The 24,046-nt window shown below is 45.2% G+C and overlaps 1 protein-coding gene across 2 annotated transcripts in view; it reads left to right on the forward strand.

Annotated features, from left to right (window-relative positions):
* LOC124018507 (CD82 antigen-like) overlaps positions 1-19,304 on the forward strand; it is a 70,835-nt gene extending 51,531 nt beyond the window's left edge. Inside the window, exons 6-10 of one of the 2 annotated variants that reach the window (XM_046333837.1) lie at positions 1,326-1,424; positions 2,590-2,766; positions 3,325-3,408; positions 7,611-7,749; positions 19,253-19,304. In XM_046333837.1, coding sequence (XP_046189793.1) covers positions 1,326-1,424; positions 2,590-2,766; positions 3,325-3,408; positions 7,611-7,688 — 438 coding nt within the window. In that variant the 3' untranslated portion in view covers positions 7,689-7,749; positions 19,253-19,304. Of the gene's footprint in view, positions 1-1,325; positions 1,425-2,589; positions 2,767-3,324; positions 3,409-7,610; positions 8,135-8,225; positions 8,910-19,252 lie in introns of those variants that run through there. The other variant, XM_046333836.1, reaches the window with a different exon arrangement.
* The last annotated feature ends 4,742 nt before the right edge of the window (positions 19,305-24,046 follow it).

Here is a 24,046-nt window from a genome sequence, read left to right on the forward strand (position 1 = left end):
GGGAGAGAGAGCCTCTTTATTTGCCCTGATTCAACAGAGAAGGAAAGGGGGGGTCAGAGATGAGTGGCAGGGGTCAGAGATGAGTGGCAGGGGTCAGAGATGAGTGGCAGGGGTCAGAGATGAGTGGCAGGGGTCAGAGATGAGTGGCAGGGGTCAGAGATGAGTGGCAGGGGTCAGAGATGAGTGGCAGGGGTCAGAGATGAGTGGCAGGGGTCAGAGATGAGTGGCAGGGGTCAGAGATGAGTGGCAGGGGTCAGGAGTGGCAGGGGTCAGAGATGAGTGGCAGGGGTCAGAGATGAGTGGCAGGGGTCAGAGATGAGTGGCAGGGGTCAGAGATGAGTGGCAGGGGTCAGAGATGAGTGGCAGGGGTCAGAGATGAGTGGCAGGGGTCAGAGATGAGTGGGAGGGGTCAGAGATGAGTGGGAGGGGTCAGAGATGAGTGGGAGGGGTCAGAGATGAGTGGGAGCTGTAACATCTACACATTACAAAACAATACTAGTTTTCAATAGTCAGGGATATTTTTCTACAGGAATTTACTCCGATTTATTCAACTGATTTGTGTGTCTAGTTCTGGGCATTGTATTTTCTCTCCAGGTTTTGTGTTTGTGTTTAGAAACTTTTAGAGTAGTTTAGAAATCAACACTGGCTGTCTGATTTGACTAATTGAAGGACTGGTTTACTGACTGGTTTCCCCCCTTCTCTCTGTCTGTCTGTCTCTCTGTCTGTCTGTCTGTCTGTGTCTGTCTGTCTGTCTCTTTCTCTCTGTCTGTCTCTTTCTCTCTGTCTCTTTCTCTCTGTCTGTCTCTTTCTCTCTGTCTGTCTCTTTCTCTCTGTCTGTCTCTTTCTCTCTGTCTGTCTCTTTCTCTCTGTCTGTCTCTTTCTCTCTGTCTGTCTCTTTCTCTCTGTCTGTCTCTTTCTCTCTGTCTGTCTCTTTCTCTCTGTCTGTCTCTTTCTCTCTGTCTGTCTCTTTCTCTCTGTCTGTCTCTTTCTCTCTGTCTGTCTCTTTCTCTCTGTCTGTCTCTTTCTCTCTGTCTGTCTCTTTCTCTCTGTCTGTCTCTTTCTCTCTGTCTGTCTCTTTCTCTCTGTCTGTCTCTTTCTCTCTGTCTGTCTCTTTCTCTCTGTCTGTCTCTTTCTCTCTGTCTGTCTCTTTCTCTCTGTCTGTCTCTTTCTCTCTGTCTGTCTCTTTCTCTCTGTCTGTCTCTTTCTCTCTGTCTGTCTCTTTCTCTCTGTCTGTCTCTTTCTCTCTGTCTGTCTCTTTCTCTTTGTCTGTCTCTTTCTCTTTGTCTGTCTCTTTCTCTTTGTCTGTCTCTTTCTCTCTGTCTCAGCTAAATAAGGAGATGTCCAACATCGTGACCCAGATCCTGAGCAACTACCCTGGGAAGAACAGCACCACCGAGCAGGCCTGGGATTACATACAGAGGACGGTGAGAGGAGAGATCTAGGATCATCTTCCCTTAACTCTAACCATTTTGAACTACGAGGGGGGTATTTTGACTTGCAAAGGAGGTCCATTCCAACCAGTTCAAAAGTCACCACACCCGTCGACCAAAAAAGGTTTAACAGGACCTGTAGTTTTTACGGTAAAGTGGCAAGTGGTGTAAAATGTATTAAAATACAATGAATCTTAACCATTCAATTGAAAATAATTGTCAGTTAGTGAAGTGAAACAAACCGTCTGATGTAAGGAGTCTAGGGTGTGAGTCTAGGGTGTGAGTCTAGGGTGTGAGTCTAGGGTGTGAGTCTAGGGTGTGAGTCTAGGGTCTAGTGTGAGTCTAGGGTGTGAGTCTAGGGTGTGAGTCTAGGGTGTGAGTCTAGGGTGTGAGTCTAGGGTGTGAGTCTAGGGTGTGAGGCTGGGGTGTGAGGCTGGGGTGTGAGGCTGGGGTGTGAGGCTGGGGTGTGAGGCTGGGGTGTGAGGCTGGGGTGTGAGGCTGGGGTGTGAGGCTGGTGTGTGAGGCTGGTGTGTGAGGCTCTGTACAGACATTAGTCTTGTCGTAAAATACATTTAGATGGATTGTTCAGAGGAGCCAAACCACAGCTGTTAGAATGGGAAAGGGAAAAGTGATTTCAAATAAAGGAAGTGGAGAACTCCCTCTCTTAGCTCCTTGTAAACGCCTTCAGCAGCTTCAACATTGTCCTAAGTTCATTGTAAAACGATACTTACAGTACAGGGTTGCTAGTCAGCGTTGATCTATCTGAAAACGACTGGACTTCTTGGGGTTCCCCTCTCATTCTCTCTCTGGACATGTTTCCTCTCTATTATTGTCTACCTTTAATCACTCTCCTCTCCCCCACTTTCCCCCCCTCTCTCCCCCTCTCTCGCTCTCTCTCTCTCCCTCTCTCGCTCTCTCTCCCCCCCTCTCTCGCTCTCTCTCCCCCTCTCTCGCTCTCTCTCCCCCTCTCTCGCCTCTCTCTCCTCTCCCCCTCTCTCGCTCTCTCTCTCCCCCTCTCTCGCTCTCTCTCCCCCTCTCTCTCTCTCTCGCCCCCTCCCCCTCTCTCGCTCTCTCTCCCCCTCTCTCGCTCTCTCTCTCTCGCTCTCTCTCGCTCTCTCTCCCCTCTCGCTCCTTCCTTCTCCGTCCATCCCCTCTCCAGATGGAGTGTTGTGGATGGAGTGGTCGTATGGACTGGCATGGTAATGCTGTCGTAGTGAACAGTTCCCAGCTGTTGTTCCCGTGTTCCTGTCAGAATGTGTCTCTGGTTGAGGGTAACTCCTCCTCCGACAGTGGTTTCTGTGAGGCGCAGTCACTTGATTGGCCCGTCTACGACAGGGTAAGAACTCTTCATATATTAGTTGATTGATTGGTTGATTGGTTATTTGATTGAGAGAACACTCCTACATTAGAGGCTTGTCATTGTGCTACACGTGTATCAGTATTCCATGGAAGTCTGTTCCATTGAAATATGGTCAGTGTTTGACTCCATCACTGAGATACTTACAACATGAACATCACTCAACACCACCCTCATCTGTTAATATATTGAACTGTGTTTAATTACGTCTCTGTCTCTGTCTCTGTCTCTGTCTCTGTCTCTGTCTCTGTCTCTGTCTGTCTCTGTCTCTGTGTCTGTCTCTGTGTCTGTCTCTGTGTCTGTCTTGTCTGTCTCTGTGTCTGTCTCTCTGTCTTGTCTGTCTTGCTCTCTCTGTCTTGTCTGTCGCTCTCTCTGTCTTGTCTGTCGCTCTCTCTGTCTTGTCTGTCGCTCTCTCTGTCTTGTCTGTCGCTGTCTTGTCTGTCGCTGTCTTGTCTGTCTGTCTTGCTGTCTTGTCTCGTCGCTGTCTTGTCTGTCGCTGTCTTGTCTGTCGCTCTCTCTGTCTTGTCTGTCCCTTAGGGCTGTAACTCCAGTGTAGAGAGCTGGCTGTTTGCCAATGTTGGAGTGATCCTAGGGGTCTGCCTGGGAGTGGCTGTCATCGAGGTAAAGAACAACAAATACATTCTATAGAACCAGAACAACATTCTATAGGACCAGAACAACATTCTATAGGACCAGAACAACTAATACATTCTACTGGACCAGAACAACATTCTTTAGGACCAGAACAACTAATACATTCTATAGGACTAGAACAACATTCTATAGGACCAGAACAACTAATACATTCTATAGGACCAGAACAACATTCTATAGGACCAGAACAACATTCTATAGGACCAGAACAACATTCTATAGGACCAGAACAACATTCTATAGGACCAGAACAACATTCTATAGGACCAGAACAACATTCTATAGGACCAGAACAACATTCTATAGGACCAGAACAACATATACATTCTATAGGCCCAGAACAACATATACATTCTATAGGACCAGAACAACATATACATTCTATAGGACCAGAACAACATTCTACTGGACCAGAACAACATTCTATAGGACCAGAACAACATTCTATAGGACCAGAACAACATATACATTCTACTAGACCAGAACAACATTCTACTAGACCAGAACAACATTCTATAGGACCAGAACAACATATACATTCTATAGGACCAGAACAACATTCTACTAGACCAGAACAACATTCTATAGGACCAGAACAACATATACATTCTATAGGACCAGAACAACATTATATAGGACCAGAACAACATATACATTCTATAGGACCAGAATAACATTCTACTAGACCAGAACAACATTCTATAGGACCAGAACAACATTATATAGGACCAGAACAACATTATATAGGACCAGAACAACATTATATAGGACCAGAACAACATTATATAGGACCAGAACAACATTATATAGGACCAGAACAACATTATATAGGACCAGAACAACATTATATAGGACCAGAACAACATTATATAGGACCAGAACAACATTATATAGGACCAGAACAACATTCTATAGGAACCAGAACAACATATACATTCTATAGGACCAGAACAACATTCTATAGGACCAGAACAACATATACATTCTATAGGACCAGAACAACATATACATTCTATAGGACCAGAACAACATTCTATAGGACCAGAACAACATATACATTCTATAGGACCAGAACAACATTCTATAGGACCAGAACAACATATACATTCTATAGGACCAGAACAACATTATATAGGACCAGAACAACATATACATTATATAGGACCAGAACAACATATACATTCTATAGGACCAGAACAACATTCTATAGGACCAGAACAACATATACATTCTATAGGACCAGAACAACATTCTATAGGACCAGAACAACATTCTATAGGACCAGAACAACATTCTATAGGACCAGATCAACATTCTATAGGACCAGAACAACATTCTATAGGACCAGAACAACATTCTATAGGACCAGAACAACATTCTATAGGACCAGAACAACATTCTATAGGACCAGAACAACATATACATTCTATAGGACCAGAACAACATTCTATAGGACCAGAACAACATATACATTCTATAGGACCAGAACAACATATACATTCTATAGGACCAGAACAACATACATTCTATAGGACCAGAACAACATACATTCTATAGGACCAGAACAACATATACATTCTATAGGACCAGAACAACATACATTCTATAGGACCAGAACAACATATACATTCTATAGGACCAGAACAACATATACATTCTACTGGACCAGAACAACATATACATTCTACTGGACCAGAACAACATATACATTCTATAGGACCAGAACAACATTCTATAGGACCAGAACAACATATACATTCTATAGGACCAGAACAACATATACATTCTACTGGACCAGAACAACATATACATTCTATAGGACCAGAACAACATTCTATAGGACCAGAACAACATTCTATAGGACCAGAACAACATATACATTCTATAGGCCCAGAACAACATATACATTCTATAGGACCAGAACAACATATACATTCTATAGGACCAGAACAACATTATATAGGACCAGAACAACATTCTATAGGACCAGAACAACATTCTATAGGACCAGAACAACATATACATTCTATAGGCCCAGAACAACATATACATTCTATAGGACCAGAACAACATATACATTCTATAGGACCAGAACAACATTATATAGGACCAGAACAACATTCTATAGGACCAGAACAACATTCTATAGGACCAGAACAACATATACATTATATAGGACCAGAACAACATTCTATAGGACCAGAACAACATTCTATAGGACCAGAACAACATTCTATAGGACCAGAACAACATTCTACTAGACCAGAACAACATTCACATTCTATAGGACCAGAACAACATTATGGAACAACATTATATAGGACCGGAACAACATTATATAGGACCGGAACAACATTATATAGGACCAGAACAACATTATATAGGACCAGAACAACATTATATAGGACCAGAACAACATTATATAGGACCAGAACAACATTATATAGGACCAGAACAACATTATATAGGACCAGAACAACATTATATAGGACCAGAACAACATTATATAGGACCAGAACAACATTATATAGGACCAGAACAACATTCTATAGGACCAGAACAACATTCTATAGGACCAGAACAACATTCTATAGGACCGGAACAACATTCTATAGGACCGAACAACATTCTATAGGACCGGAACAACATTCTATAGGACCGGAACAACATTCTATAGGACCGGAACAACATTCTATAGGACCGAACAACATTCTATAGGACCGAACAACATTCTATAGGACCGGAACAACATTCTATAGGACCGAACAACATTCTATAGGACCGAACAACATTCTATAGGACCAGAACAACATTCTATAGGACCGGAACAACATTCTACTGGACCGGAACAACATTCTACTGGACCGGAACAACATTCTACTGGACCGGAACAACATTCTACTGGACCGAACAACATTCTACTGGACCGAACAACATTCTACTGGACCGAACAACATTCTACTGGACCGAACAACATTCTACTGGACCGAACAACATTCTACTGGACCGAACAACATTCTACTGGACCGAACAACATTCTACTGGACCGAACAACATTCTACTGGACCGAAACAACATTCTACTGGACCGGAACAACATTCTACTGGACCGAACAACATTCTACTGGACCGAACAACATTCTACTGGACCGAACAACATTCTACTGGACCGAACAACATTCTACTGGACCGAACAACATTCTACTGGACCGAACAACTAATACATTCTACTGGACCGGAACAACTAATACATTCTACTGGACCGAACAACTAATACATTCTACTGGACCGAACAACTAGTACATTCTACTGGACCGAACAACTAGTACATTCTACTGGACCGAACAACTAGTACATTCTACTGGACCGGAACAACTAGTACATTCTACTGGACCGGAACAACTAGTACATTCTACTGGACCGGAACAACTAGTACATTCTACTGGACCGAACAACATGTACATTCTACTGGACCGAACAACATGTACATTCTACTGGATCGAACAACATGTACATTCTATGGACCGAACAACATGTACATTCTACTGGATCGAACAACATGTACATTCTATAGGACCAGAACAACATGTACATTCGATAGGACCAGAACAACATGTACATTCGATAGGACCAGAACAACATATACATTCGATAGGACCAGAACAACATTCTACTGGACCAGAACAACATTCTACTGGACCAGAACAACATATACATTCTACTGGACCAGAACAACATATACATTCTACTGGACCAGAACAACATATACATTCTACTGGACCAGAACAACATATACATTCTACTGGACCAGAACAACATTCTATAGGACCAGAACAACATATACATTCTATAGGACCAGAACAACATATACATTCTACTGGACCAGAACAACATATACATTCTATAGAATCTGTCAGGCAGGTCTCTCAGCCAGACAGATATTTATCATTAAGAGGAATAAATGCCCGTCAGAAACAGCTTCTGACCTCTGACTTAATCCACGTGACTTCCAACACAGCAGCTCTTGTTTTTCAATGTATATAGACACTTCCTGCTACAGGAGCATACATTGATCACAGCTATTGAGAGAACCCTCCTGAGAGGCTTTAGATGTAGTGATGCTGTTAACCTGACCTCTAACCTCTGACCTCTACCCTCTGATTTCTACAGCTCCTGGGTATGATCCTGTCCATAGGGCTGTGTAAGAGCGTACACACTGAGGATTACACCAAAGTGCCAAAGTACTGAAGATGATGACGACACACACACACACACACACACACACACACACACACACACACACACACACGTTCGGTGCAGATGTTTATTTGCTTTCATTTTTTTTGTTTAATTTTTGTTTTGTTTTTGTTAGTATTTTTGGGGGGGGAGGCACTTGTCTTTTCTCTCAGTCCAGTTTCCATCGGAGCACTTTAGAGACTGTAGTTATGGATTAGAGAGGAAGACGAGAGCAGACCGGGTCACAGAGACAACAGGAAAGAGAGATGTGGAGAAAGTGAGGACAGAGAAGACGAGGATGTGGAAAGAGATGAAGGGTCGTCTCCTACCCTCGGCAGATGCAGTCTACCACATCCTTGACTTCTGGGGAAAGATCCATTTTATCATCAGGAATCAATCATGATCGCCATTGTTTGTCAGCTCTCACAGGGTCCAATCCTAACTTCAGATATGCATGGGTAACTTTCATGAATTGAAAATGTAAAATTTGAGATTTTCAATTAGAGAATTGAATTAGGAGATTTGTGAAAATGTGAGTTTCGTTCACAGATCTCAGGTTCGGTCAACGGTTGTTATTGAGTTGACCTGACTAGAAGAGGAAGAGTTCGGTCAACGGTTGTTATTGAGTTGACCTGACTAGAAGAGGAAGAGTTCGGTCAACGGTTGTTATTGAGTTGACCTGACTAGAAGAGGAAGAGTTCGGTCAACGGTTGTTATTGAGTTGACCTGACTAGAAGAGGAAGAGTTCGGTCAACGGTTGTTATTGAGTTGACCTGACTAGAAGAGGAAGAGTTCGGTCAACGGTTGTTATTGAGTTGACCTGACTAGAAGAGGAAGAGTTCGGTCAACGGTTGTTATTGAGTTGACCTGACTAGAAGAGGAAGAGTTCGGTCAACGGTTGTTATTGAGTTGACCTGACTAGAAGAGGAAGAGTTCGGTCAACGGTTGTTATTGAGTTGACCTGACTAGAAGAGGAAGAGTTCGGTCAACGGTTGTTATTGAGTTGACCTGACTAGAAGAGGAAGAGTTCGGGTTATTGGACTCCTGGAAAATAAACAACGTTTATGTTTTTATTTTCTGTTCTTCAGTGTTTTGAGGAGTTAATGCATTTTTGTTTGTTATAGTACCTTGTATATAATTTAGTTTGGTATTTCGTGAGCCTCTGAATCTGCGTTTTTTTTGTTTTGTTGTGAAGATGTTTTTTGTTCGTTGCATGTTCTCTTTTTCATGCATTTCATTTTTTTGTGCAGTTTTGATGTTTTTCTTGATATTTTTGTTTAAAGTAAAAAGGAATAATGAGATACTAAAGAGGACCAAGATTCTGCTACTTTAAAGTAGGGGGGGGGGGGCTTGGGCCGTAGGGGGGGACTTCCCCAACTGGTGGCCCGCAGGGGATATTATTTGCTGCCCTACGTTTTCTGAGCTAGATATATATATATATATCTGTTCTATAGTATTCCCTCGCGTAACAGAGGGATGTATGTGACTGTATACAAATCTAAGCAAGCTTTGAAACGATTAAGTTTAAGATAAATATTAGATCTATTTGATCTTCTTGAGGTCAATTTTCAGTCTACAAATGATTTGTGTTCCGGCTCCTTGACCATCCGCTCAAGAAACAAATCGTCCCTGAATCTAGTGAATGACTGCTCTTAAAGGGGCTCTTAATTATCCCCCTAGTGAATGACTGCTCTTAAAGGGGCTCTTAAAGGGGCTCTTAAAGGGGCTCTTAAAGGGGCTCTTAAAGGGGCTCTTAAAGGGGCTCTTAAAGGGGCTCTTAAAGGGGCTCTTAAAGGGGCTCTTAAAGGGGCTCTTAAAGGGGCTCTTAAAGGGGCTCTTAAAGGGGCTCTTAAAGGGGCTCTTAAAGGGGCTCTTAAAGGGGCTCTTAAAGGGGCTCTTAAAGGGGCTCTTAAAGGGGCTCTTAAAGGGGCTCTTAAAGGGGCTCTTAAAGGGGCTCTTAAAGGGGCTCTTAAAGGGGCTCTTAAAGGGGCTCTTAATTATCCCCCTAGTGAATGACTGCTCTTAAAGGGGCTCTTAAAGGGGCTCTTAAAGGTGCTCTTAAAGGGGCTCTTAAAGGGGCTCTTAAAGGGGCTCTTAAAGGGGCTCTTAAAGGGGCTCTTAAAGGGGCTCTTAAAGGGGCTCTTAAAGGGGCTCTTAAAGGGGCTCTTAAAGGGGCTCTTAAAGGGGCTCTTAATTATCCCCCTAGTGAATGACTGCTCTTAAAGGGGCTCTTAATTATCCCCCTAGTGAATGACTGCTCTTAAAGGGGCTCTTAAAGGGGCTCTTAAAGGGGCTCTTAAAGGTGCTCTTAAAGGGGCTCTTAAAGGGGCTCATAATTATCCCCCTCCCACAGTGGCAAAGAAAGTCTCTGTTTACAATTGTCTTTTGCTGACAAACAGAATACTTTGTTATGAATTTTATGTTGATCTTTTTGGGTTGTGAGTTACTCTGAAGCTTTTCATCTTTTTTTTTGTGATGACGGCTTTCACGTAAATATCAAATTTTTTCCTTCAGAAGACAAAACATACGTGTTTCGTTAAGAAATGAACCATTTTGTTTTAACCCTGATCGACAAAAAAAATGTGTTATGTGACCTTTTTCTGTGAGTGAAGAGCAAATTTAAATAACAGAAGCTGGGTTCTGTTTTTTTTTTTTTTTTTTTTTTTGCTGAAGAGGAACACCAGTCAGAAAAGGTCCGTTTTGTTCTTGAGAAAATATCCATTTTGGACCAGAAATTCTTTATGTACAGTAAATCATTCAGATTTAAATTCATGTATATTATTAAACTTTGAATTAAGGTTTTTGTTTTATATATAGGCTTTTCTTTTGTTTTGTTGTCTGATTTGATAACCTTTGACCTTTTTTTTTACCGGTACGACTATTAATTTAGAACTTGATGAACTTCTGTCTACTAGCTCGATCAGTCGCCGTATACTCACCCCGTTGACTCTGCTTTTGATTTGGTCAATAAACATGGAATAAGACTGACTTATGTGTGTCTGTCGATTTTCTCTGAGAAACATGTAGCACGCTATTCCCCCTGAAAAAAGAGCATATACCATGTGGTGGTCGCCGAAATAAGTGGCGGTTCAGATATAGGTACAACTATCCAGTTAGAGAGAACCAGTAAGAGACGGGGATACAATTCACATGTTATCACCACACACACACACACACACACACACACACACAGCAAACAGGAAGAGGAGACTAGTAGAAGTCCCCAGTGTTTTAATGGTTAAAGATGCTGACACCAGTCAGAGAGTCCAGAAGGAGTGTCCATGTTGGAAAGATGCTGAACACCAGTCAGAGTGAGTCCAGAAGGAGTGTCCATGTTGGAAAGATGCTGAACACCAGTCAGAGAGTCCAGAAGGAGTGTCAATGTTGGAAAGATGCTGAACACCAGTCAGAGAGAGTCCAGAAGGAGTGTCCATGTTGGAAAGATGCTGAACACCACTCAGAGTGAGTCCAGAAGGAGTGTCCATGTTGGAAAGATGCTGAACACCAGTCAGAGTCCAGAAGAAGGAGTGTCCATGTTGGAAAGATGCTGAACACCAGTCAGAGTGAGTCCAGAAGGAGTGTCCATGTTGGAAAGATGCTGAACACCAGTCAGAGTCCAGAAGGAGTGTCCATGTTGGAAAGATGCTGAACACCAGTCAGAGAGAGTCCAGAAGGAGTGTCCATGTTGGAAAGATGCTGAACACCAGTCAGAGAGAGTCCAGAAGGAGTGTCCATGTTGGAAAGATGCTGAACACCAGTCAGAGTGAGTCCAGAAGGAGTGTCCATGTTGGAAAGGTGCGCTGAACACCAGTCAGAGTGAGTCCAGAAGAAGGAGTGTCCATGTTGGAAAGATGCTGAACACCAGTCAGAGTGAGTCCAGAAGGAGTGTCCATGTTGGAAAGATGCTGAACACCAGTCAGAGTGAGTCCAGAAGGAGTGTCCATGTTGGAAAGATGCTGAACACCAGTCAGAGTGAGTCCAGAAGGAGTGTCCATGTTGGAAAGATGCTGAACACCAGTCAGAGTGAGTCCAGAAGGAGTGTCCATGTTGGAAAGATGCTGAACACCAGTCAGAGTGAGTCCAGAAGAAGGAGTGTCCATGTTGGAAAGATGCTGAACACTAGTCAGAGAGAGTCCAGAAGGAGTGTCCATGTTGGAAAGGGTCCAGATGAGGAGGACAGGAGTTTCTACAGGTTGTCGCAACAAGCCCTCCTGGGGACACTTTACAGGCAGACTGGGGGTCTCCAACCCCCCCCGTAGGTTTGGTTATTTCCCCTCTCCCCATTCAGACTTACAGTACCTTTAGGCAGGTGTCATGGGCTTTTCAGGTGTGCGGGTTCCCTTGTGCATACCAAATACATTTCATTTAACCTCTGAAGACCCTCCCGTTTGCTTACCAACAGAAGGGGGTTGGGTGAAAGGTGGAAGACTCATTGCCTTCAACTTAAATGTGTCTTCCTCATTTAACCCAACCCGTCTGAATCAGAGAGGTGGTGGGTGGGGGGGGGCTGCCTTAATCGATGTCCACGTCTTTATCACCCAGGGATCAATTGGATTACTGCATTGCTCAGAACGATGCAGCAACCTCTCAGTTCCTGGCCCAACGCCCCTGTAGATGTAGTGTAGGCGTTGTGCCAGCTCGTGGTGATGGTCTCCTTCCCAGCTGTTAAAGCGTTCATCCAGTAGGGGGAGCTATAGGACTCTGATCACAAACTGGCTGAGAGTCTTCATTCCAGCATTCATCCATGATCTATGGTCTGTTGGAGGCAGTTGTCCCTTGACGATGATCTATGGTCTGTTGGAGGCAGTTGTCCCTTGACGATGATCTATGGTCTGTTGGAGGCATTTGTCCCTTGTCGATGATCTATGGTCTGTTGGAGGCAGTTGTCCCTTGTCGATGATCTATGGTCTGTTGGAGGCAGTTGTCCCTTGTCTGTGAGAGCATTGTGCATGCATGTACATTGTGTTGGAGAGATAGCACATGCTTGTGTACAGTCGTGGCCAAAAGTTTAGAGAATGACACAAATATTCATATATTTAGATATTTTTAGATATTTTTGTCAGATGTTACTATGGAATACTGAAGTATAATTACAAGCATTTCATAAGTGTCAAAGGATTTTATTGACAATTACATGAAGTTGATGCAAAGAGTCAATATTTTCAGTGTTGACCCTTCTTTTTCTAGACCTCTGCAATCCACCCTGGCATGCTGTCAATTAACTTCTGGGCCACATCCTGACTGATGGCAGCCCATTCTTACATAATCGATGTTTGGAGTTTGTCAGAATTTGTGGGTTTTTGTTTGTCCACCCGCCTCTTGAGGATTGACCACAAGTTCTCAATGGGATTAAGGTCTGGGGAGTTTCCTGGCCATGGACCCAAAATATCGATGTTTTGTTCCCGAGCCACTTAGTTATCACTTTTGCCTTATGGCAAGGTGCTCCATCATGCTGGGAAAGGCATTGTTCATCACCAAACGGTTCCTGGCTGGTTGGGAGAAGTTGCTCTCGGATGTGTTGGTACCATTCATTATTCATGGCTGTGTTCTTAGGCAAAATTGTGAGTGAGCCTACTCCCTTGGCTGAGAAGCAACCCCACACATGAATGGTCTCAGGATGCTTTACTGTTGGCATGACACAGGACTGATGGTAGCGCTCACCTTGCCTTCTTCAGACAAGCTTTTTTCCGAATGCCCCAAACAATTGGAAAGGGGATTCATCAGAGAAAATAACTTTACCCCAGTCCTCAGCAGTCCAGTCCTCAGCAGTCCAGTCCTCAGCAGTCCAGTCCTCAGCAGTCCAATCCTCAGCAGTCCAATCCTCAGCAGTCCAGTCCTCAGCAGTCCAGTCCTCAGCAGTCCAATCCCTGTACCTTCTGCAGAATATCAGTCTGTCCCTGATGTTTTTCCTGGAGAGAAGTGGCTTCTTTGCTGCCCTTCCTGACACCAGGCCATCCTCCAAAAGTCTTCACCTCACAGTGCGTGCAGATGCACTCACACCTGCCTGCTGCCATTCCTGAGCAAGCTCTGTACTGGTAGTGCCCCGATCCCACAGCTGAATCAACTTTAGGAGACGGTCCTGGTGCTTGCTGGACTTTCTTGGGCGCCCTGAAGCCTCCTGCAGAAATGCAGTGGAAATGTTTTTTGGGGGATTCAGTACATTTGCATGGCAAAGAGGGACTTTGCAATTAATTGCAATTCATCTGATCACTCTTCATAACATTCTGGAGTATATACAAATTGCCATCATACAAACTGAGGCAGCAGACTTGGTGAAAATGTATATTTGTGTCATTCTCAAAACCTTTGGCCACGGCTGTACTAGTAGTATATAGAAGTATATGTCTTGTATGGTATACTGTATGTGTTGGGGCTGTCAATCAGTTCATTCCACTAGTAGTATATAGAAGTATATGTCTTGTATGGTATACTGTATGTGTTGGGGCTGTCAGAGTGAATCAGTTCACTTTTTTGTAAAAAAAAATTCTCAATCAAAATAAACTGAAAACATCCTAAATACATGATCTATACAGCTGAAAACAGCAACGCTATGTTACAACAAGTTGACATTGAGGTTAAAGAAGAGATTCCCTGGTACATTTGAATACTTTTTTAAAAAAGATGGTGAAAGTAGTGGCTCACGAGCCAAAAGGTGGTCCCCGAAAATGGCGTATGAGGTCGCAAAATGTGTTTAGATTTGTGCCCCGCGTCATTGCTCTGTCTCTCGCTTCTGCTGCGGGATGCATCGTATGCTTATTACCATCTGTCACTCATACGGCGAGAGGATGAAGCTCATTGGTTGAACTCTAATTGTTGGGCGGCTGGCCCACGTGGGGGAAAAATGTCGGGGAGATGGTGCAGCACAGCTTCTAGAAAAACAAATCACTTTCAAACTAGGGATTTTATGGCTAATTGAGGTAATTCTGGCTCATAGATTATTATAATTTAAAAATGTTATTATTTAACCTTTATTTAACTTGGTAAGTCAGTTAAGAACACATTCTTATTTACAATGACGGCATACCCCCCGGGCCAAACCCGAACGACTCTGGGCCAATTGTGCGCCGCCCTATAGCACTCTCAATCACGTCCGGTTGTGATACAGCCTGGAATCGAACCAGGGTGTCTGTAGTGACGCCACTAAGCACTGAGATGCAGTGCCTTAGACCGCTGCGTCACTCGGGAGGCCCAAGCTAAGACGGGGAACAGGTGTGTCTGTAGTGACGCCACTAAGCACTGAGATGCAGTGCCTTAGACCGCTGCGTCACTCGGGAGGCCCAAGCTAAGATGGGGAACAGGTGTGTCTGTAATAAAGTGCTACTCGGCTTTCTTGCCATCAAGTCCTACAGTTCTCTAGTTTGATCCCACCCGGATTCCTGTCCAGTCAGATGGTCGAGTGTTGCAAAATAGAACAAGGGCCAATTCCAGTTGGCCCAGAACAGAGCAGCACAGCTGGGCCCTTAGATGTACTCGGAGAGCTAACATCAATAACATGCATGTCAATCTCTCCTGGCTCAAAGTAGAGGAGATATTCACTGCATTGACTACTTGTCTTTGTGAGAGGCATTGATGTGAGTCTGTCCATTCAAACAGCTGAACACAAAGCTGGGACACCCATTGCATACCCCACGAGACAAGCTGGGACACCCATTGCATACCCCACGAGACAAGCTGGGACACCCATTGCATACCCTGCAAGACAAGCTGGGACACCCATTGCATACCCCGCGAGACAAGCTGGGACACCCATTGCATACCCCACGAGACAAGCTGGGACACCCATTGCATACCCCACGAGACAAGCTGGGACACCCATTGCATACCCCGCAAGACAAGCTGGGACACCCATTGCATACCCCACGAGACAAGCTGGGACACCCATTGCATACCCCATGAGACAAGCTGGGACACCCATTGCATACCCCGCAATACAGCTGGGACACCCATTGCATACCCCGCAAGACAAGCTGGGACACCCATTGCATACCCCACGAGACAAGCTGGGACACCCATTGCATACCCTGCAAGACAAGCTGGGACACCCATTGCATACCCCATGAGACAAGCTGGGACACCCATTGCATACCCCCTGAGACAAGCTGGGACACCCATTGCATACCCTGCAAGACAAGCTGGGACACCCATTGCATACCCCATGAGACAAGCTGGGACACCCATTGCATACCCCCCGAGACAAGCTGGGACACCCATGCATACCCCACGAGACAAGCTGGGACACCCATTGCATACCCCGCGAGACAAGCTGGGACACCCATTGCATACCCCGCGAGACAAGCTGGGACACCCATTGCATACCCCGCGAGACAAGCTGGGACACCCATTGCATACCCCGCGAGACAAGCTGGGACACCCATTGCATACCCCGCGAGACAAGCTGGGACACCCATTGCATACCCCGCGAGACAAGCTGGGACACCCATTGCATACCCCGCGAGACAAGCTGGGACACCCATTGCATACCCCACGAGACAAGCTGGGACACCCATTGCATACCCCACGAGACAAGCTGGGACACCCATTGCATACCCCACGAGACAAGCTGGGACACCCATTGCATACCCCACGAGACAAGCTGGGACACCCATTGCATACCCCACGAGACAAGCTGGTCCTTCTGTAGCTCAGTTGGTAGAGCTTGTAACGCCAGGGTAGTGGGTTCGATCCCCGGGACCACCCATACGTAGAATGTATGCACACATGACTGTAAGTCGCTTTGGATAAAAGCGTCTGCTAAATGGCATATATATATATATATATATATATATATATATATATATATATATATATATATATATATATATATATATACAAGCTGGGACACCCATTGCATACCCCACGAGACAAGCTGGGACACCCATTGCATACCCCACGAGACAAGCTGGGACACCCATTGCATACCCCACGAGACATCTCGCCAGGGGGGTGGGTCTCTTCTTCACAGTCCCCAGATCCAGAACAGACTCTGGGAGGTGCACAGTACTACATAGAGCCATGACTACATGGAACTCTATTCCACAGTACTACATAGAGCCATGACTACATGGAACTCTATTCCACAGTACTACATAGAGCCATGACTACATGGAACTCTATTCCACAGTACTACATAGAGCCATGACTACATGGAACTCTATTCCACAGTACTACATAGAGACATGACTACATGGAACTCTATTCCACAGTACTACATAGAGACATGACTACATGGAACTCTATTCCACAGTACTACATAGAGCCATGACTACATGGAACTCTATTCCACAGTACTACATAGAGCCATGACTACATGGAACTCTATTCCACAGTACTACATAGAGACATGACTACATGGAACTCTATTCCACAGTACTACATAGAGCCATGACTACATGGAACTCTATTCCACAGTACTACATAGAGACATGACTACATGGAACTCTATTCCACAGTACTACATAGAGACATGACTACATGGAACTCTATTCCACAGTACTACGTAGAGCCATGACTACATGGAACTCTATTCCACAGTACTACGTAGAGCCATGACTACATGGAACTCTATTCCACAGTACTACGTAGAGCCATGACTACATGGAACTCTATTCCACAGTACTACGTAGAGCCATGACTACATGGAACTCTATTCCACAGTACTATGTAGAGCCATGACTACATGGAACTCTATTCCACAGTACTACGTAGAGCCATGACTACATGGAACTCTATTCCACAGTACTACGTAGAGCCATGACTACATGGAACTCTATTCCACAGTACTACATAGAGCCATGACTACATGGAACTCTATTCCACAGTACTACGTAGAGCCATGACTACATGGAACTCTATGGACACATGTTAGAGCTACATACACACAGAGAACACATGTTACAGCTACACACAGAGAATACATGTTACAGCTACACACACACAGAGAACACATGTTACACACACACACAGAGAACACATGTTACACTACACACACACAGAGAACACATGTTACACACACACACACAGAGAACACATGTTACACACACACACACAGAGAACACATGTTACACACACACAGAGAACACATGTTACACACACACAGAGAACACATGTTACACACACACAGAGAACACATGTTACAGCTACACACACACAGAGAACACATGTTACACACACACACAGAGAACACATGTTACACACACACAGAGAACACATGTTACAGCTACACACACACAGAGAACACATGTTACACACACACACAGAGAACACATGTTACATACACACAGAGAACACATGTTACACACACACAGAGAACACATGTTACACACACACAGAGAACACATGTTACAGCTACACACACACAGAGAGAACACATGTTAGAGCTACATACACCCAGAGAACACATGTTACACACACACAGAGAACACATGTTACACTACACACACAGAGAACACATGTTACAGCTACACACACAGAGAACACATGTTACACACACACAGAGAACACATGTTACAGCTACATACACACAGAGAACACATGTTACACATACACACAGAGAACACATGTTACAGCTACATACACACAGAGAACACATGTTACACACACACAGAGAACACATGTTACAGCTACATACACACAAGACAACAGAGTAGATTGGTTGAGTAGTGGTGTGTGACTGAGACAACAGAGTAGATTGGTTGAGTAGTGGTGTGTGACTGAGACAACAGAGTAGATTGGTTGAGTAGTGGTGTGTGACTGAGACAACAGATTAGATTGGTTGAGTAGTGGTGTGTGGTTGAGACAACAGAGTAGATTGGTTGAGTAGTGGTGTGTGACTGAGACAACAGAGTAGATTGGTTGAGTAGTGGTGTGTGACTGAGACAACAGAGTAGATTGGTTGAGTAGTGGTGTGTGACTGAGACAACAGAGTAGATTGGTTGAGTAGTGGTGTGTGACTGAGACAACAGAGTAGATTGGTTGAGTAGTGGTGTGTGACTGAGACAACAGAGTAGAATAGATTGGTTGAGTAGTGGTGTGTGTCTGAGACAACAGAGTAGATTGGTTGAGTAGTGGTGTGTGGTTGAGTAGTGGTGTGTGACTGAGACAACAGAGTAGATTGGTTGAGTAGTGGTGTGTGACTGAGACAACAGAGTAGATTGGTTGAGTAGTGATGTGTGACTGAGACAACAGAGTAGATTGGTTGAGTAGTGGTGTGTGACTGGGACAACAGAGTAGATTGGTTGAGTAGTGGTGTGTGACTGAGACAACAGAGTAGATTGGTTGAGTAGTGGTGTGTGACTGAGACATGTTTGTCATACATGGACAACAGATCATGGCAGTAGTGGTGTGTGACTGGAACAACAGAGACAGAAACAGGTGTGAGTGTGTGTGTGTGACTGTGTGTGTAGATTGTGAGTGTGGTGTGTGTGACTGAGACATGTTTGTCATGTGGGATCATGTGTTCTGTGTGTGAGTGACAGTGTGTGTGTGTGTGTGTGTGTGTGTGTGTGTGTGTGATTGGTCTGAGTGTGTGACTGGACAGTATCTCTATGAAAGATGAGCTCTGTATCTTGCATGTTCAGACACACACACACACACACACACACACACACACACACACACACACACACACACACACACACACACACACACACACACACACACACACACACACACACACACACACACACACACACACACACACACACACTCAGAGTAATGTAATTTCACCTCACTATGAGGGATAATGAGGACACAGACAGGAAGTCATCAGGACAGGGCCTGATGGGGGTGTATTCATTCACAAAGAGGACAGTGGAGTGGAGGAGGGAGCTATAGGGTACAATCCTAGTCAACATCTCCATTAAACACATCCTGATTGGAAATAAACAAAGTCTATTGTCTTATGGAGGGGGGATCTAGACCCTGTACTGTTGCTGCCTGTCTATAGGAGACTCCAACACCAAGCCAGCCAACTCAATGACACTGACACAGGCTACTGTTTTAGAGAAGATTCTCTACTGCTGCCTGTCTATAGGAGACTCCAACACCAAGCCAGCCAACTCAATGACACTGACACAGGCTACTGTTTTAGAGAAGATTCTCTACTGCTGCCTGTCTATAGGAGACTCCAACACCAAGCCAGCCAACTCAATGACACTGACACAGGCTACTGTTTTAGAGAAGAGTCTCTACTGCTGCCTGTCTATAGGAGACTCCAACACCAAGCCAGCCAACTCAATGACACTGACACAGGCTACTGTTTTAGAGAAGAGTCTCTACTGCTGCCTGTCTATAGGAGAACTCACCAAGCCAGCCAACTCAATGACACTGACACAGGCTACTGTTTTAGAGAAGAGTCTCTACTGCTGCCTGTCTATAGGAGAACTCACCAAGCCAGCCAACTCAATGACACTGACACAGACTACTGTTTTAGAGAAGAGTCTCTACTGCTGCCTGTCTATAGGAGACTCCACCACCAAGCCAGCCAACTCAATGACACTGACACAGGCTACTGTTGAGAGAAGAGTCTCTACTGCTGCCTGTCTATAGGAGACTCCACCACCAAGCCAGCGAACTCAATGACACTGACACAGACTACTGTTTTAGAGAAGAGTCTCTACTGCTGCCTGTCTATAGGAGACTCCAACACCAAGCCAGCCAACTCAATGACACTGACACAGACTACTGTTTCAGAGAAGAGTCTCTACTGCTGACTGTCTATAGGAGACTCCAACACCAAGCCAGCCAACTCAATGACACTGACAGAGACTACTGTTTTAGAGAAGAGTCTCTACTGCTGCCTGTCTATAGGAGACTCCAACACCAAGCCAGCCAACTCAATGACACTGACACAGACTACTGTTGAGAGAAGAGTCTCTACTGCTGCCTGTCTATAGGAGACTCCACCACCAAGCCAGCCAACTCAATGACACTGACACAGACTACTGTTGAGAGAAGAGTCTCTACTGCTGACTGTCTATAGGAGACTCCAACACCAAGCCAGCCAACTCAATGACACTGACACAGACTACTGTTTCAGAGAAGAGTCTCTACTGCTGCCTGTCTATAGGAGACTCCAACACCAAGCCAGCCAACTCAATGACACTGACACAGACTACTGTTGAGAGAAGAGTCTCTACTGCTGCCTGTCTATAGGAGACTCCAACACCAAGCCAGCCAACTCAATGACACTGACACAGACTACTGTTGAGAGAAGAGTCTCTACTGCTGCCTGTCTATAGGAGACTCCAACACCAAGCCAGCCAACTCAATGACACTGACACAGACTACTGTTGAGAGAAGAGTCTCTACTGCTGCCTGTCTATAGGAGACCCAACACCAAGCCAGCCAACTCAATGACACTGACACAGACTACTGTTTCAGAGAAGAGTCTCTACTGCTGCCTGTCTATAGGAGACCTCACCAAGCCAGCCAACTCAATGACACTGACACAGACTACTGTTGAGAGAAGAGTCTCTACTGCTGCCTGTCTATAGGAGACTCCACCACCAAGCCAGCCAACTCAATGACACTGACACAGACTACTGTTGAGAGAAGAGTCTCTACTGCTGCCTGTCTATAGGAGACTCCAACACCAAGCCAGCCAACTCAATGACACTGACACAGACTACTGTTGAGAGAAGAGTCTCTACTGCTGACTGTCTATAGGAGACTCCACCACCAAGCCAGCCAACTCAATGACACTGACACAGACTACTGTTGAGAGAAGAGTCTCTACTGCTGACTGTCTATAGGAGACTCCACCACCAAGCCAGCCAACTCAATGACACTGACACAGACTACTGTTTCAGAGAAGAGTCTCTACTGCTGCCTGTCTATAGGAGACTCCACCACCAAGCCAGCCAACTCAATGACACTGACACAGACTACTGTTGAGAGAAGAGTCTCTACTGCTGACTGTCTATAGGAGACTCCACCACCAAGCCAGCCAACTCAATGACACTGACACAGACTACTGTTTCAGAGAAGAGTCTCTACTGCTGCCTGTCTATAGGAGACTCCAACACCAAGCCAGCCAACTCAATGACACTGACACAGACTACTGTTGAGAGAAGAGTCTCTACTGCTGCCTGTCTATAGGAGACTCCAACACCAAGCCAGCCAACTCAATGACACTGACACAGACTACTGTTTCAGAGAAGAGTCTCTACTGCTGCCTGTCTATAGGAGACCTCACCAAGCCAGCCAACTCAATGACACTGACACAGACTACTGTTGAGAGAAGAGTCTCTACTGCTGCCTGTCTATAGCTGCCTGTCTATAGGAGACTCCACCTCACCAAGCCAGCCAACTCAATGACACTGACACAGACTACTGTTTTAGAGAAGAGTCTCTACTGCTGCCTGTCTATAGGAGACTCCAACACCAAGCCAGCCAACTCAATGACACTGACACAGACTACTGTTGAGAGAAGAGTCTCTACTGCTGCCTGTCTATAGGAGACCTCACCAAGCCAGCCAACTCAATGACACTGACACAGACTACTGTTGAGAGAAGAGTCTCTACTGCTGCCTGTCTATAGGAGACTCCAACACCAAGCCAGCCAACTCAATGACACTGACACAGACTACTGTTGAGAGAAGAGTCTCTACTGCTGCCTGTCTATAGGAGACTCCAACACCAAGCCAGCCAACTCAATGACACTGACACAGACTACTGTTGAGAGAAGAGTCTCTACTGCTGCCTGTCTATAGGAGACTCCAACACCAAGCCAGCCAACTCAATGACACTGACACAGACTACTGTTGAGAGAAGAGTCTTGAAGACCCTGACTCATACATTCACCCTGGGTCTAAGGCATGTCCACTTCCTCTCCTCACCCTCTCCAGCTGCATCCTATCCTACATGCATATCTCACACTCAACAGAAATCTTGTTCCCCTTCTCATTTTCTTCCTTCTATTCCTTTAGTGTTGTCTCTCAAAGCTCAACATCTGCCCCTTCGCTCACTGTCTTCAGTCTGCAGAGAACTCACAACTCCATCCTGAGTCACGGTAAACTTCTCACTTCCTCCCCAAGGACTGAATCTATGAGGTCCAAATGAGTGGTCAAAAGGAGTGGTCCAGGGTAGTGGTCCAGGGTAGTGGTCCAGGGTAGTGGTCCAGGGTAGTGGTCCAGGGTAGTGGTCTATAGTAGTGGTCTATAGTAGTGGTCTATAGTAGTGGTCTATAGTAGTGGTCTATAGTAGTGGTCCAATTTGTAAGTCGCTCTGGATAAGAGCGTCTGCTAAATGACTTAAATGTAAATGTATGTAAATGTCTATAGTAGTGGTCCAGGGTAGTGGTCCAGGGTAGTGGTCCAGGGTAGTGGTCTATAGTAGTGGTGTGTGCGCGTGCGGAGAAGAGTGAGAGGTGGTTGGTTGATGTCTGCACAGAATTTAATACAACACTGGACAAATATCTAGTAACCCTGTACCACCACCACCATCTAGTAACCCTGTACCACCACCACCATCTAGTAACCCTGTACCACCACCATCTAGTAACCCTGTACCACCACCATCTAGTAACCCTGTACCACCACCACCATCTAGTAACCCTGTACCACCACCATCTAGTAACCCTGTACCACCACCACCTAGTAACCCTGTACCACCACCATCTAGTAACCCTGTACCACCACCACCATCTAGTAACCCTGTACCACCACCACCTAGTAACCCTGTACCACCACCATCTAGTAACCCTGTACCACCACCACCATCTAGTAACCCTGTACCACCACCACCACCATCTAGTAACCCTGTACCACCACCACCACCACCATCTAGTAACCCTGTACCACCACCACCATCTAGTAACCCTGTACCACCACCATCTAGTAACCCTGTACCACCACCATCTAGTAACCCTGTACCACCACCATCTAGTAACCCTGTACCACCACCACCATCTAGTAACCCTGTACCACCACCATCTAGTAACCCTGTACCACCACCATCTAGTAACCCTGTACCACCACCACCATCTAGTAACCCTGTACCACCACCATCTAGTAACCCTGTACCACCACCATCTAGTAACCCTGTACCACCACCATCTAGTAACCCTGTACCACCACCACCATCTAGTAACCCTGTACCACCACCACCATCTAGTAACCCTGTACCACCACCATCTAGTAACCCTGTACCACCACCACCATCTAGTAACCCTGTACCACCACCATCTAGTAACCCTGTACCACCACCACCATCTAGTAACCCTGTACCACCACCACCATCTAGTAACCCTGTACCACCACCATCTAGTAACTATAGTACCAGTAGTGGTCTAGGTATCTAGTAACCACCACCACCATCTAGTAACCCTGTACCACCACCATCTAGTAACCCTGTACCACCACCACCATCTA

This window comes from Oncorhynchus gorbuscha, unplaced genomic scaffold (assembly GCF_021184085.1).
Source record: "Oncorhynchus gorbuscha isolate QuinsamMale2020 ecotype Even-year unplaced genomic scaffold, OgorEven_v1.0 Un_scaffold_536, whole genome shotgun sequence".
Taxonomy (NCBI): Eukaryota; Metazoa; Chordata; class Actinopteri; order Salmoniformes; family Salmonidae; genus Oncorhynchus; species Oncorhynchus gorbuscha.